The sequence below is a fragment of the Amblyomma maculatum genome, chromosome 5, assembly GCF_055883805.1.
Source record: "Amblyomma maculatum isolate TAMU_Amacu chromosome 5, ASM5588380v1, whole genome shotgun sequence".
Classification (NCBI taxonomy): Eukaryota; Metazoa; Arthropoda; class Arachnida; order Ixodida; family Ixodidae; genus Amblyomma; species Amblyomma maculatum.
The window spans coordinates 38,051,605-38,065,272 of record NC_139348.1 but is presented as its reverse complement, the minus strand read 5'-3'; the positions used below and the strand labels follow the sequence as shown (position 1 = coordinate 38,065,272).

General features: G+C 45.4%; 1 protein-coding gene across 1 annotated transcript in view; it reads right to left on the bottom strand.

The window, feature by feature from the left end:
- LOC146188067 (transient receptor potential cation channel subfamily M member-like 2) overlaps positions 1-13,668 on the bottom strand; it is a 178,464-nt gene that overhangs the window by 148,283 nt on the left and 16,513 nt on the right. The window contains 3 exon segments of the mRNA XM_084604991.1: positions 7,536-7,706; positions 8,464-8,686; positions 12,324-12,503. Coding sequence (XP_084461117.1) covers positions 7,536-7,706; positions 8,464-8,686; positions 12,324-12,503 — 574 coding nt within the window.

Sequence of the window (13,668 nt, the reverse complement as noted above, 5' to 3'; positions counted from 1 at the left end):
TGAGCATGGTTATCAGAGCTCAAGCATCTAAGGAAGGGCATCTGATATTGAGCAGATATTAACGCGTTGACATGGAAAGTGTGGGGTGGGGCAGATGCAAAGAGCAGAACTGGGGCGGACATGAAGCCCACATAAAACGATAAATGAAGGCAGCCAACAAATAACATGGCTAAAAGCGAAAATGAAAGCGTGAGATCAATAACGAAAACAGCAACAGCGCGGCCATAAGCTCAGTCTAAAAGGCAAGGCTGTGAAAGTCAGCGAAGGTAAAGGCGCTAAAATAGAAAAACGACACCTAAAAATTAACTAAATGAAAACAATCAGACAAAATCAAAAATGCAAGTAGAAGGACACTGAAAAAAACAAACAAACCCGTACGCACACTCAAAACAGGACGGGCTAAAGAAACAACCACAGATGCATGAAACCTTATGGCAATAAAAAGATGGGGATAAGACAGAATTGCTCGAATAACAATTACGACAGCCGAACGCGCAACTAGCCAAAATAGGCGAAGACAAAGAATGCACAAAACAGATCTAGGCAGAAAAGAATGAAGCTTCTTTCTCTAACAACGCAAGTGAAGGAGTGCTGGCGCACTCATGTTTTTGCCCGTTGATAGCGGCGGCTTCAATGATTTCGCGGGTAAGTTCATTGCTGCTCTTCGCCAAAATTTCTGTTTCCTTGAACATCGGGGAGAGGCGCCGGCAGGGACTGCAGTCTCGACAGTGGATCGCCAATTGCCAGACTTTTTTTTTTCCTTCTGCATTATTTTAATGCTCTAATAGCCTTTTATTTAAACAGCGGCTCGTCTGACCGATATACTTCCTACCGCAGGGTAACGGGATCGAATACACGATGCCTGATGAGCAAGTGAGAAAAGGATGTCGATGCCTGGTTGTGCATTCTGGGACTTTTTCACCCGATTCATTGACACGCCTGCAAATGATAGAAAGACGGTGAGGAGCGGAGAAAAATACGTCAAACCCTGCCCTTTTTCCGATTCGTTTCAGGTTGTGGGAAACCTGGTGACTGTAGGGTATTACCGCCGCTTTTTTTCTGCGCGTCCTGTGACCCCTTCCGGTTGGGTTCTTACTTTGCTTAACCCGTAACATTTTTTCCGCTACTGGGGACAGAAATAAGGGCGGGTGCCCTGAATTAAGTAGTCTGTGGGCTTGGTTCAAGAAGCTCTGCTCTAGTCTATGTTCGCAGGATTTGAGGAACGCGTTATTAAAGGTAGCCTGCACTATATTTCTTTTAACTAACTTAGAATGAGCTGATTCATTAGGCAGTATTGGTTTATTGGCCTTTAGTTCGAAAGTCCAGCAGAGAGAAAGTCCAGCTTTGCCTAAATAAAAGGGTATTAGAGCACCAAAATAATGCAGAAGGAAAAAAAAAAGTCTGGCAATTGGCGATCCACTGTCGAGACTGCAGTCCCTGCCGGCGCCTCTCCTCGATGTTCAAGGAAACAGAAATTTTGGCGAAGAGCAGCAATGAACTTACCCGCGAAATCATTGAAGCCGCCGCTATCAACGGGCAAAAACATGAGTGCGTCAGCACTCCTTCACTTGCGTTGTTAGAGAAAGAAGTTTCATTCCTTTCTGCCTAGATCTGTTTTGTGCATTCTTTTAGTCTTCGCCTATTTTGGCTAGTTGCGCGTTCGGCTGTCGTAATTGTTATTCGGGCAATTCTGTCTTATCCCCATCGTTTTATTGCCATAAGGTTTCATGCATCTGTGGTTGTTTCTTTAGCCTGTCCTGTTTTTCAGCGTGCGTACGGGTTTGTTTTGCTTGTTTTTTTCAGTGTCCTTTTACTTGCCTTTTTGGTTTTGTCTGATTGTTTTCATTTAGCGAATATTTAGGTGTTGTTCATTCTTTACATCCTTTTTCCTATTTTAGCGCCTTTACCTTCGCTGACTTTCACAGCCTTGCCTTTTAGACTGAGCTTATGGCCGCGCTGTTGTTGTTTTCGTTATTGATCTCACGCTTTCATTTTCGCTTTTAGCCATGTTATTTGCTGGCTCCCTTCATTTATCGTTTTATGTGGGCTTCATGTCCGCCCCAGTTCTGCTCTTTGCATCTGCCCCACCCCACACTTTCCATGTTAACGCGTTAATTTCTGCTCAGTATCAGATGCCCTTCCTTAGATGCTTGAGCTCTGATAACCATGTGTATGTATATAAGGCACGGTCGGCGGTTTTCCAAAATAAATTTGTTAGTGAGCGCATGTGTGTGTGTCCTGCTCTTCCTGGTCTGTCGTCTGCTATAGCGCTCTTTCTCTGGCAATGAATAACCAACTCGCCCAGCAACATACCCTGTTGCGTTCGCCTGTTTCTGAGGGACCCGAGGCGTAATCCTCGGTACTTTTTCATTTGCAATATGAATGCGCAAAGAACTTTTGCGTTTTATATGGAAGAAGAAAATAGAAGGGGCATTGCGGCGGCTATAAAAACATTCAGTATGTACTAAAAAAAAATCAACAACTCGAGCATGGTGACAACTGCCCCCTCCCGGTTGCAAAGGGGACGCTCTTATATTCTATCCATCCACGCATGCATGCTACAGAATACACTGTCACTGCGGCAGCTGCTTCGCGTTTCGTCTTCCTCTCGAACTAGGACCTGCGCCATTTACCAAATGACATTCTGTAGGGTCTCTCTATAGCTTATCTTCAACGGCATCCTACGCACCACCGCCGGGACCCTACAATTCATGGCATGAATATTACAATATTTTGTGAGCCTAATGACGCGAATAGCTTGTCGCAGATGAAATTAGCTATTATTTCAAGTCACCAAAACATTCTTCCAAAGTGGAATTAGGTGGATGTTTTTATACGTCCGCACTGTGCTGCTCTATCGAGCAGGATTTTCTTTCCATTCATCTTTAATAATAAGGTGCTCAGTTAACATTGTAACTATAGAGTTAAATATCAGGTTCTTTTCTTCTTCTTCTTTTCTTCAAATTTTCATTCCTCTCCCGATTAACCTGGACCGAAATTCACTCTAATTTCAGAATACATAATTTATTTACACTGTATACACCATCGCAGCACAACTTCACTTCAGTCAGGGTGCGGCCTCTCGTCACGGCACCCGAAACAAGTCTCTCGTTCGCCGCGTCGCTCGGATTCCTTCTCCCCCTATCCGGGTTCTGCTCTTCCCCCGTCGTCCGGCGTCAGCGTAGCAGCCGTTGCAAGCTCTCCTCCGAATTCCTGGAAACAACTCGCTGGCACGGCTGGGGGTGGTTGAGGGAGGATCGGGTGTCCTCTCGGGAGCGGCGCTTTTCTTCGGCCGACATCGCCGGCCGGCCGTGCGGCGCCAGCCCGCAGACTCCCTCCCAAGTTCGGGTCTTTCACTGGGAGGCGTCATCCACGGCCGCTTCGCTTGCACACACGCACGCACATACACACAAACGCCAACACACATACGTCGCAGTCTTTCTATTCGTTCGTTCTTTCTGCCCACGATCAGGGCGCGCGCACTTAACATATAGCTTTATACACACTGAAGTCGTAAGTAAAAAGTTGTCGGATCCATGTCCTTCCGCGAAGCTAGTCTTAGAGTAGCAATTTGGTGGCAACAAATGAAACACAAGAATTAAAAAGTTAACGCATACACCGGGCCAACAAACACTTGAATAACCCGATCTGCCGGGTTGGTTGGTCGTGATCCATTAGTATCAGGAGTGCGCACGCAATCAGGTGTCCTATTCCCTTTTTTTCTGATTGTGTGCGCGCTGCTGATAAAAATGCAACAGCGCCCATGCTAAACTTAGTATTTATTCCGTAGAATGTCTTACATGCTTTTACAGCCGCAAGAGCGGAGCCGTCACTGCTGTAAGGAATACACTGCCGTCCATTGGGGAGAGCGAATATAATGCATGAGAAGCGTGGTGAAGGGTTCGCGTTGGTGAAAATGGGTACAGATGGGCGAAATGAACTCTTTCATCTAGGATATTTCTCTAGAACAGAAAGGCAAGAAAAAAATGGCTTTCAGATGTCTTGTCTGTTAGGGATACAAAAGAAAAAAACTTCTGTTTGCTGTAAAAATCGCGGTAAATCCAGTGGGAAAAATGGCTAGTTGGTTGATTAGTGGAGTTTAACATACCAAAGATACTCAGGCTATGAGAGACACTGTAGGGAAGGGCTCCGGAAATTTCGACCACCTGGGGTTCCTTAACGTGCACTGACATCTCACAGCACACGGACGCCACCCCATTTTGCCTCCGTCGGAAAGCGGCCGCCACGGCCAAGATTCGATACTGCATTCTTGGGCATAGAAGTCATGCACCCTAACCACTGCATAACCACAGTGGGGCGAGGGTGAAAAAAGTGAAGCAGAAATTTGGGAGCACTGAGGCGGAATCATTTTGCTCACAGCGTACAAGTACGGGACGAAATACGAAGGTTGCACCCAAACAAGTGCTGTTTTCGTGCAACCACAGTCTTTTGCCTTGTCCGTGTGCGCAGCTGTGAGGAAAAATAAAAATGAACCAAGTGCAACCATCGCGCCGCGATGAAACAAGGACTCATGCAATCAGCGTCCTCTCCAAGTTCACCCAGGACAATACTTGCCCCCGCTGACCACAGAACAACAAAACGCTGTGTAGAGCCTGCGAAACAACAAAGATCTCTTGATACTCCCAGCCAACGAAGGAAACAGCACAGTCCTGTACCGAACCGACTATATAGGCAGAATGGAAAGCCTAGCTGCAACACGAAGTCACCTTCTCCCGAGTTGACAAGGACCCAATCGCAAAAGTTCCGCGTGACTTGAAGAAACCTCTTTCAGATGTATTCCGTTTTGTTCTCCCAAACTAGAAGCCACCCTACTTAATTCACTCTGCTGTGCACGAACGCTTAAACCCCCGCTATCTACGGGTTGCCGAAAGTGCCTAAACCTGGCATGCTCTTGCGCCCTCCTCTTCACAATCTATCCAGCTACCTCCACCGTGTCCTGTGCTCTATTGTCTGATCTGGCTCAAAAGATGTACACAATTCAACTGACATCATCGAGAACGTAGGAGGCAGCACCTGACGAGGACAAGCTCATGGTCTCCTTTGACGTCAAGCAACTTTTCACATGTTCAGCTGGCCGTACAATTTCGCTGTGCTGCTCTCGAAGCTGACATTTCTTGACCTAAATGAACCCACGTTGACGTTCTGGATACACGCAGGCTCCTACAGGCGCGAGTGCGGCAGAGTTAACAGCGTTGACCTAATGGAGTACTGCGATCAAGGGCGTTTCATTTCGTGAAAGCGGGCATTTACTAGCCGCTACGGTGCGTATGATGTGAGACCGGGCAATGATAGTTCTGCGCCTTTCACAATTGCGTCTCCAACTAGCAAGCAGTGAGGTAACAACCTGTTTGACCAGCATATACCGTTTTATGCGATAGTTTACAGACCTCGTTCGGCCGGAAATCCGTCGGCGCAGGAGTAGTACTATTAGTAGAACGAGAGGAAGAAGATGGTTTACACGGTATGAAGGAGCACTGAACAAGGCTGAATGGGGTACGCCTCAGTTCGCAGGTCGAGCCAACATTTCGACAAGTGGGCTTGTCTTCGTCTGGGCAAAGCGATCATCGCTGGCAGGGGTTTAAACACGCTTTTGCTTCCGAAGAAGAAAAGCTGGGGAGGGGAAAGTAGATGTGAAGGAGTGGGGAGGGGAGGATGGATGAGAAGAAAGTCGTTTATTGAGTGAACAAAAAAAAATTCATGTATTTCTCGGTCTCGAACCAGGGATCCTGTGGCCTGCAAAAGAAGTAAAAGCGGCAGTACCAGGATCCTGGTTCAAGGCCGAGAAATACATACTGAAGATTTTCTTTTTTTCTTTTTTTTTTGTTCACTCAATGACCTACTTTCTTCTCACCCATCCTCCCCTTCCCACTCCTTCACATCTACTTTCTTCTCACCCACTTTCCCCTCCCCAGCTTTTCGTCTTCTTTTTTTTTCTTTATTGCCGGTCATCACCAACCGGAAGCAAAAGCGTATTATTAAACCCCTGCCAGTGATGATCACCTTGCCCAGACGAAGACAAGTCCACTTGTCGAAACGTTGGCTCGACCTGCGAATTGAGGCGCACCCCATTTACCCTTGTTCAGTGCTCCTTCATACCGTATACTACTAGTAGTAGTAGTTGGCACCACGTGCCAGAACTAATGGGGGGCTGCGTAAAAAACTCTTATCATGGTAATTTGGGGTTGTAGTGATTGGTGATTGATTGGTGCGGGGTAGGTGATGACCTGTTAATAAAAGCATTATAATGAATTTATGAATCTTAGAAAGTAAAAAAACGAATATGTTTAAAAAGGGGTTCAAAGGTTTCAAAATGTTCAGAATCAAAACCGATGCTTGATGACGCTAATATAAGAAATTTAGTGTATAATTCTTGAATTGAAATGATAAAGATCTGCCTGTGACTGACAGGTGCCCTCACTGCGACACTGCACCTGACGTCTGCGATGTGCGTCCCTTGTTGTGGACGTGTCCATCAACGACTCCCATTAGACAACGGATACTCATGAAGGTGGGCCTGTGGTGGAATCGCGATTGTGATTATGAGAAATGGACAATGGACAATCGCTACACTGTCAACCTTTTAGAATACATAAGCGCAACTGAACTTCACTCCTTCTTTTAACTTTCTATCTCCTGCATCCCATTCCCCCTTTCTCAACTTGTGCCTTGTGGCAAACTTTTCGAAAAAGATGATAGAAAAAAATAACAAGCGGAAAAAATGCTTCAAAGGTATCAAAGTTTTCAGAATAACAAGGCAATGCTTGACAATGCTAATCAATAAATTTAGAGTGTGTAATTTGCCAAATAACTGAAATGATTAAAAAAGAAATATGCATTTAAAAGTGTCAGACTGCTCAAAACGATAACCCAATGTTTGCTGATCGATGGTAGGTACCACTTCGTTTTTTTTTTTAAATTAGAAACATAAATTACTGAAAATAAAAAATGCACAATTAAAAAACTGAAAAACATCGTCCTTGCCCTTGAGACGCTATTGTGCCATATCCTTAACAGCGAATCTTAAATGTCCCCCTAATTTTTTATGCTAGCAATAACGAGGATCGAGAACGAACTCGTCTCGTCAAATCTGGCTCAGTGCCCGCACGACTAGAAATCAGTGCCGGGATGTAGCTCCAAGTTATTTTTTGAAATCATATCAGGGCGGCGACAACAGGAGCTCGAAACCTGTCATGCTTAAAAATGTAGCACCCGTCAAGCTTAGGACAAACGACACAGCTTTACGTCTCTCTCGTTCATTGCCGACATGGATCTGCAATTGGGAGGGGTGCATAAAAATGCACACCTGTGGGAACTCGGGGCAAAATAAAAGGACTGCCCCGCGCTCTGCCATTTCAGATCATGGTAAAGATCCCCGCGTGGTAGAAAGTATCCACACCCCTAAACATCCGTGTAGCTCATAGCCATACGCTTCACTTCAGCCTGTTTTAACCCACATAAGACATTTACCACAAGGTATGTGGCAATGTTTCAATCTTTTAGATAAAAGTGCTGACCGCTGTCGTCGTCTGCTGTCATGGAGAGATGTTGCTCCAGCTTCAGAATGAAGTAGTTGAGGCCAGTCTTGTTCACCGTGTCGTCTTTAACAATGATGAAGTGCGTATGGTCTGGATTCAGGTCAAACCTATTCTCTTCGGGGCGGTTTCCGGTATTTTCGATGTAAATTGCTCCTTCCTGCGAAAATAAATGAACAACAAACATCCTTTAGTAACCTCATTACGAGTGTCTCGCTCGCTAACCTAACGGCAAACAACCACTTGAACACCGAAAAAAAAAAACGGTCGTTAGCAGCTACACATAAGGATATGAACAGCCTCCACTCACTGGCCTCAAATCAAAGTAAACTTTCGCAAATTTAGGAATAACACGTTACGTGCAATCCTAAATGGTCAAGTGGGCCCTTGCGTCTGTGACCACGATATGGAAATCGAATGCTGCACAAAGGAAATCAAGTCGAAGGAAAAAAGACAAGCATTAGCTAAACCTTAACTATATGCCGAATTGACACCATTTATCAAGACGATCAAGGCTTCCTCATTGCTTCTGCGGTTTCCAACTGTCGAAGCATTGGCAGCTGCCGTACACATCTGATTACGTAGGTGTGTACCCTTAAAGGAGCTGAACCTTAATGCCGGTGTAACTTTTTTCTGCTACACTCAATGAATGGAAAGAACGGCCACCAGACTAACTATGCAGACTGTGCATTGCCTCCGTCCGGCTCATGTCATCATTCATTTTGGTGTCACAATTTTAACTACTGATATTACGGATTTTTTTTTTTTTGTTTTAGTTAATTAGGATATTAAGACTTTCAAAACGATCCGCGAACGCAGAGCTTATCGCTGCTTTGTCAAGAAATAAGGAATGTGGAAGGCAGAACCGCCTGGATAATATCTTATTGCACAGAAGTGATCGAGTATGCACGTACCTTGCTGGCCTCAAACTTATCGGCGCAATTGAGCAGGTCTCCCCTCACAACGCCCAGGAGGCAGAGGGGCGGCAGCTTCTCGAAGTCGGTGTGCGGGTGCCGGTGGCAGCGCATGATCAGCCTCTGCACGAGCTCCTCGTTCACCCAGGAACCGATGTCTTTTGCTATGCCCGTGTTGATACCATTCGTCAGTATCCACATCGCCGTAGTGTTGGCCACCTGGAAGGAGGCGCATATCGGTGTAAACTATTTCCTATTTACTTCGTGCGTAATCAGACAAGCAAAGTTATATCCTGTAATCGATAATCAATAACGAAGCGCAGGCTGGGACGTGGGCATTTCGAAATATTTTCGAAGAGTGGGATACGGCGATCGACCCGGTGGAGGCACTAACGAGACACGTGTCGGCGCCGACTCGGTTGCTTCCCCACTCTTAGGCAGGTGAATAACCATCCGGGGCGGTGCAGTGGTAAGACACCCGGCTACTGTGCCGGAGTACCCGGGTTCGAACCCGACCTCGGCGGCTGCGTTCATCGATGGAGGCGAAACGAAGTTGCGTCCATGTGCTGTGCGATGTCAGCGCATGAAAGCTCCCCAGGTGTTCGAAATTACTCCGTAGCCCTCCACTACGGCTCCTCTTTCTGTCTTTCCACTTTCACTCCCACCTCCCCTACGGCGCGGTTGAGGTGTCCACAGAAAACATGCGAGACAGTTACCGCGCCTTTCCCTTCCTATAAATCAATCATTTAGACAGTTCTTTTCATGCAGCACTGCGTTCACGCGAAGGTGGTGCCGCCATCACGCGAGCATCTAGTTTGGGGTGCGAAACATTAGTTCGAGGAACGGCGAGTGGCTGACTTCGCCGCATTGCGAAGGACATGCGCAGGCGGTTTGCAAATACATGTATTGCTCGCGCCCCTAATAAAGTGATTTATACAACAATAGCAAGGTTTTAAACTCAATATTGATTGCTTGAATGCCGACCGGGCCATCCAGTTGCACTATGGCAATTTTCCTCATCATGGGAGACCAGGCGTCAGAACCGATAGGTGCATGGCAGTGTTAACTTATAGCATGAGTTAAAATACGACGTCAAACAGTATTAGAGGACGGAACTGCAGAGAAAAAAATAGGGGGACAATAGCTCCGGCTTTGAGGTATACAGATTAAAATCACCCTCCCTTTATAAGAACTCATCGCGGAGCCTCGTTCGCGTGGATACATTTTCTTAACGGAGCACAACTAATCTCCTAATGTGCGCAACTAAAAAGTGTAAAGAGAGGAAAAGGAGCCGTAGTAGACGGCTGCGGAGTAATTTCGACCACCTGGGGATCTTTAACGTGCGCTATGCGATGTCAGCGCACGGCAAAGATCCCCAGGTGGTCGAAATTACTCCGTAGCCCTCCACTACAGCTCCCCTTTCTCTCTTTCCACTTTCACTCCCACCTTCATCCCTTCCCTTACGGCGCGGTTCAGGTGTCCATAGAGCAAGTTTGACAGATACTGCGACTTTCCCTTCCTGTGAACCAATTATTATTATCATAAAGCACGTATTCCACAGATTTAAAGCCCCGCTATAAGCACGCCGCACGAACGGGACTGCGCGGCCTAATGGCAACTGAATGACATGGTCTCAGGGCTGCGGAGTATTTAGGCGAAAGCTTTTATAGGCTCATGAGTGCACGTGGACATGATTTGTGCACCCACGCAGGGTTTCACATCGTCATTGTAGAGAAAAAAGAATGATTGCACGTAGCAAGAAGAAAAAATTTGTGCGGAAAATTTCATTGATGTGGAATAATGTATTATTAAAAGCAAAAAAAAAAAACTTAATTAGACGTTCAAAAAGCCAGGGACGTCGATTTAGTATGCATACCCCAAAACTGGCCCAAAATATGCGCAAAATATGCCAAAATTGTGTAGAAAGTGTGCAATAACGTCGCAAATAATAAATGTTAGACATCGCCATTGTGTTAGAACATCGAATATAGTCAGTCAAGAGTGAAAGAGTAAAAACAATAAAAGAGAGGAAAAACCAAGAGATAAAGTAGAAAAATAAAAAAGAGCAAAAAGAAACCAGACAAAATGGAGCAAAAAAGAAATAATAGGAAAAAAAGCAGATGAGTGATAAAGCGACAAATGAGCCCAAATAATCGCAGGAGAGGGTTTAGCCTTATCGCACATAAAGATCTGAGTGGCTGCAACGAATGTTTGAACTCCCATCTCAAAGCACAGTCGAAAAAAAATACAGAAACTTGTCAAAAATAGGACAAAAATTTTATAGTTATGTCGTAAACGTCAGATTTTTCTGTAGTTCTGTAGTACTTTTCTGTAGTAAATTTCTGTTGCCCGTAGTTCTGTATCACTTTCCTTTTGTAACTACAGAAATTTCTGGTGTTACTACAGAACGTTCTGTTGTCACAACAGGTTTGCCGCCAAAAACCGCTCAGAAAGTCTCTCGTAACAACAGAAAATTTTCTGTAGTTTTTTCCGGCTGGGAGGAGAAACCCGAGTTGGCAGCACCTGCCGATTCAGCCATGAAATATGCGACATCACATCAACTGCCATCCAATTATTGCTCGATCAAGACAGCTGCCAAATATCACTATCCAGAGGCATACCCATAACTAATCAATAACTAATCAAACAACTGCGACTTTAGCAATTGCTCCCAATCGCGAATAGTAATTCCCATTCATTACCGCAGTTATTGATCAACCACAGGCCTCCATTTGTCCAGTCATGTTCCGAGCACGACACCTCTCGACAGAACTGGAGTTGAAACCAAAATGTGGTTAGGGCGACAGATTTTCCACCGAATAAGCTGTATACAATTGGTGCAGTATTTCACTGTTCGGCGAAATCCACATGAAACAGTGGCTGCTTATATGTCCCCGAGTTGTCTTAGTGGCATTTATTTGCTGGCAACGAAGATGCCATAGATCTGTAATCCTGTTTCTCCTTTTCAAAGATACCATAGCTACTGCACATTTTGGACGCATATTTGCCTCGTTTGTCGTAAAGAAGGGGGAAAAAAGCGAAATTCAGCTGGGCGCCACTCAGAACTATCCAGCGTCTGTTTACATTTTCTTTAGAGAGAGGTTCTTTCCTCAGAAATAAAAATTAATTTAAGGCTGGTTGATGTTTCTTCAGTGTTTTCGTACAAGGTTGTTTTAATGGCCATCACGAATTAAAATCGACCCGTGAAACTGCTTTCGGTCCTTCTCTCACTTTTAATGGTTATTGAAATATACCATGTCACACGAGCCGATCCCTTCAAGTTTGTCGTTCATTGACTGAAGGGATACTCAACCTGCCGTTGTGAAGAGGTTATGACGTGGAAGTGGCCCCTTCCCAGAACTGTGCTAGCAAGCAAAATGGATTATAAGTGCCAGTTATTCTCCATCCAGCCAATCAGGAGGAAGAGCCAGGGGAAGCCCCGAAACATTGGCTCATCTATCGCATTAAGGCACTAAAGCAACCTTTGCTGCTTAAAATATCCTAAATTAATAAAGTGCCACAAAAATGATACTTCAGCAGCAATATAGCAAGCTTTAGAATATGGCGACCCTATCGGATAGGAAGGAAAGGGAAGAGTAAGGCGCCAGTGCACATGCGCAGACGCTATACTGATCTAAACCTGCACGCCATCACTGAATATATTTATTAACTCTTAAGGTGGCTATGGCGAACTTACCTAGCGCTCTTTTCTTTAAATGTACACCATTTGTCCTAGAGTAGGTGTAATGATGATAGTGACTAACAATTAAGTACAAACGTCGTGATGATTCCGATAGCCGCTCGACATGTCTCAGTTAACTACCATATGCATCGATCAACAAAGACCGGTATGTACCTTAATAAGACCCTCTTTAAGGTTCTCCAGTTGCCGTGGAGCGCTCCACTCTTGCCAGGTGGCGAGGCTCGGGATGATGACGAGCACGATCCGAGGCAGTGTGAACTTCCAATCACGGGTGAAGATTGTGAGCCCATCCTCGATGTTGATGTCATGTGTTACCCGAATGTACGGCCAGCCCTGCGAATGAAAGGCGAATGCCTGCCGTCCCCTATCCTCAAAAATTACAAGAGTTTAATGCTACTGAACCAAATATTGAGCGAAAGCATTAGCTGCGCGTGACCGGGCGTTCTTCTTGTTCTCTTTTTCTTCTTCCTCAGCCCACATATAAAGCCCCGCTTTAACCAAGCCGTATGAACGTGCCTTAGTGGCCTATAGGAGTAACGTGAATGCCACGGTCCTAGCAGGCTGATTCTGACATAACCGACCCACGTGAAACGAGAGACCCTAGTTGGCAGCTCCTGCCAGCCCACATGTAAAGCCCCGTGGGGTGTGACGTCACAGGGTCACGTGGGTGCGGCCGCACTACGCTGAAGGCTGGAAACCTAGCGCAGTATTGCTGTCGCAATAATTATAATAAACGGTCTATGGTATATATATATATATATATATATATATATATATATATATATATATATATATATATATATATATATATATATATATATATATATATATATATGAAGGAAAGAAGCCAACAGTCGGCGAGGCCAAGGAAAGCGTTGGGGATGGTATGTTTGTCATTTATTTTTTAATGTTTACTTCGATAACCACAGAAATTAGTAATGTAATCTGTTTAGGGGAAAGATAATTAGACACAAAGTAGAAGAAAAAACAACGTGCCGATGGTGGGATCCGAACCCACGACCTCCGAATAACGCGTCCGGTGCTCTACCAACTGAGCTACATCGGCCGCTGTCCCCCCTGCTACTTTCTTGGGTATTTATGTTGTCTGTATACGAACCTTGAGAGTGTTCACCAGCGCCGCCCTCAGCCATAGCGGCGGACGTGGGACGTCCGCCGCTATGGCAATATATATATATATATATATATTGTGAGCCTTCTGTGGACCTTCTTCCATTTGTACATGCCATCATCATCTTCTTTCATTTGTACATACCATCATCATCGTCCCGCGGCGCCGGCTCTGGCGCGTGCCTGGGTTGGTGACCGGATTAAAACGCTAGACAAGGCTTCGCTGTCCTTGCCGCCACGACCTCGCCGTCTTGACCTAGCCTTCTTCCACAAGTGGTGGAGGTGAGAATTGATCCCCTTGCTGTTTTGTGCCCTGCCTCTCGCTGGAGCTACGTTCCGGTCGCTGTTTACCGCCTGCCACCATCGTTAT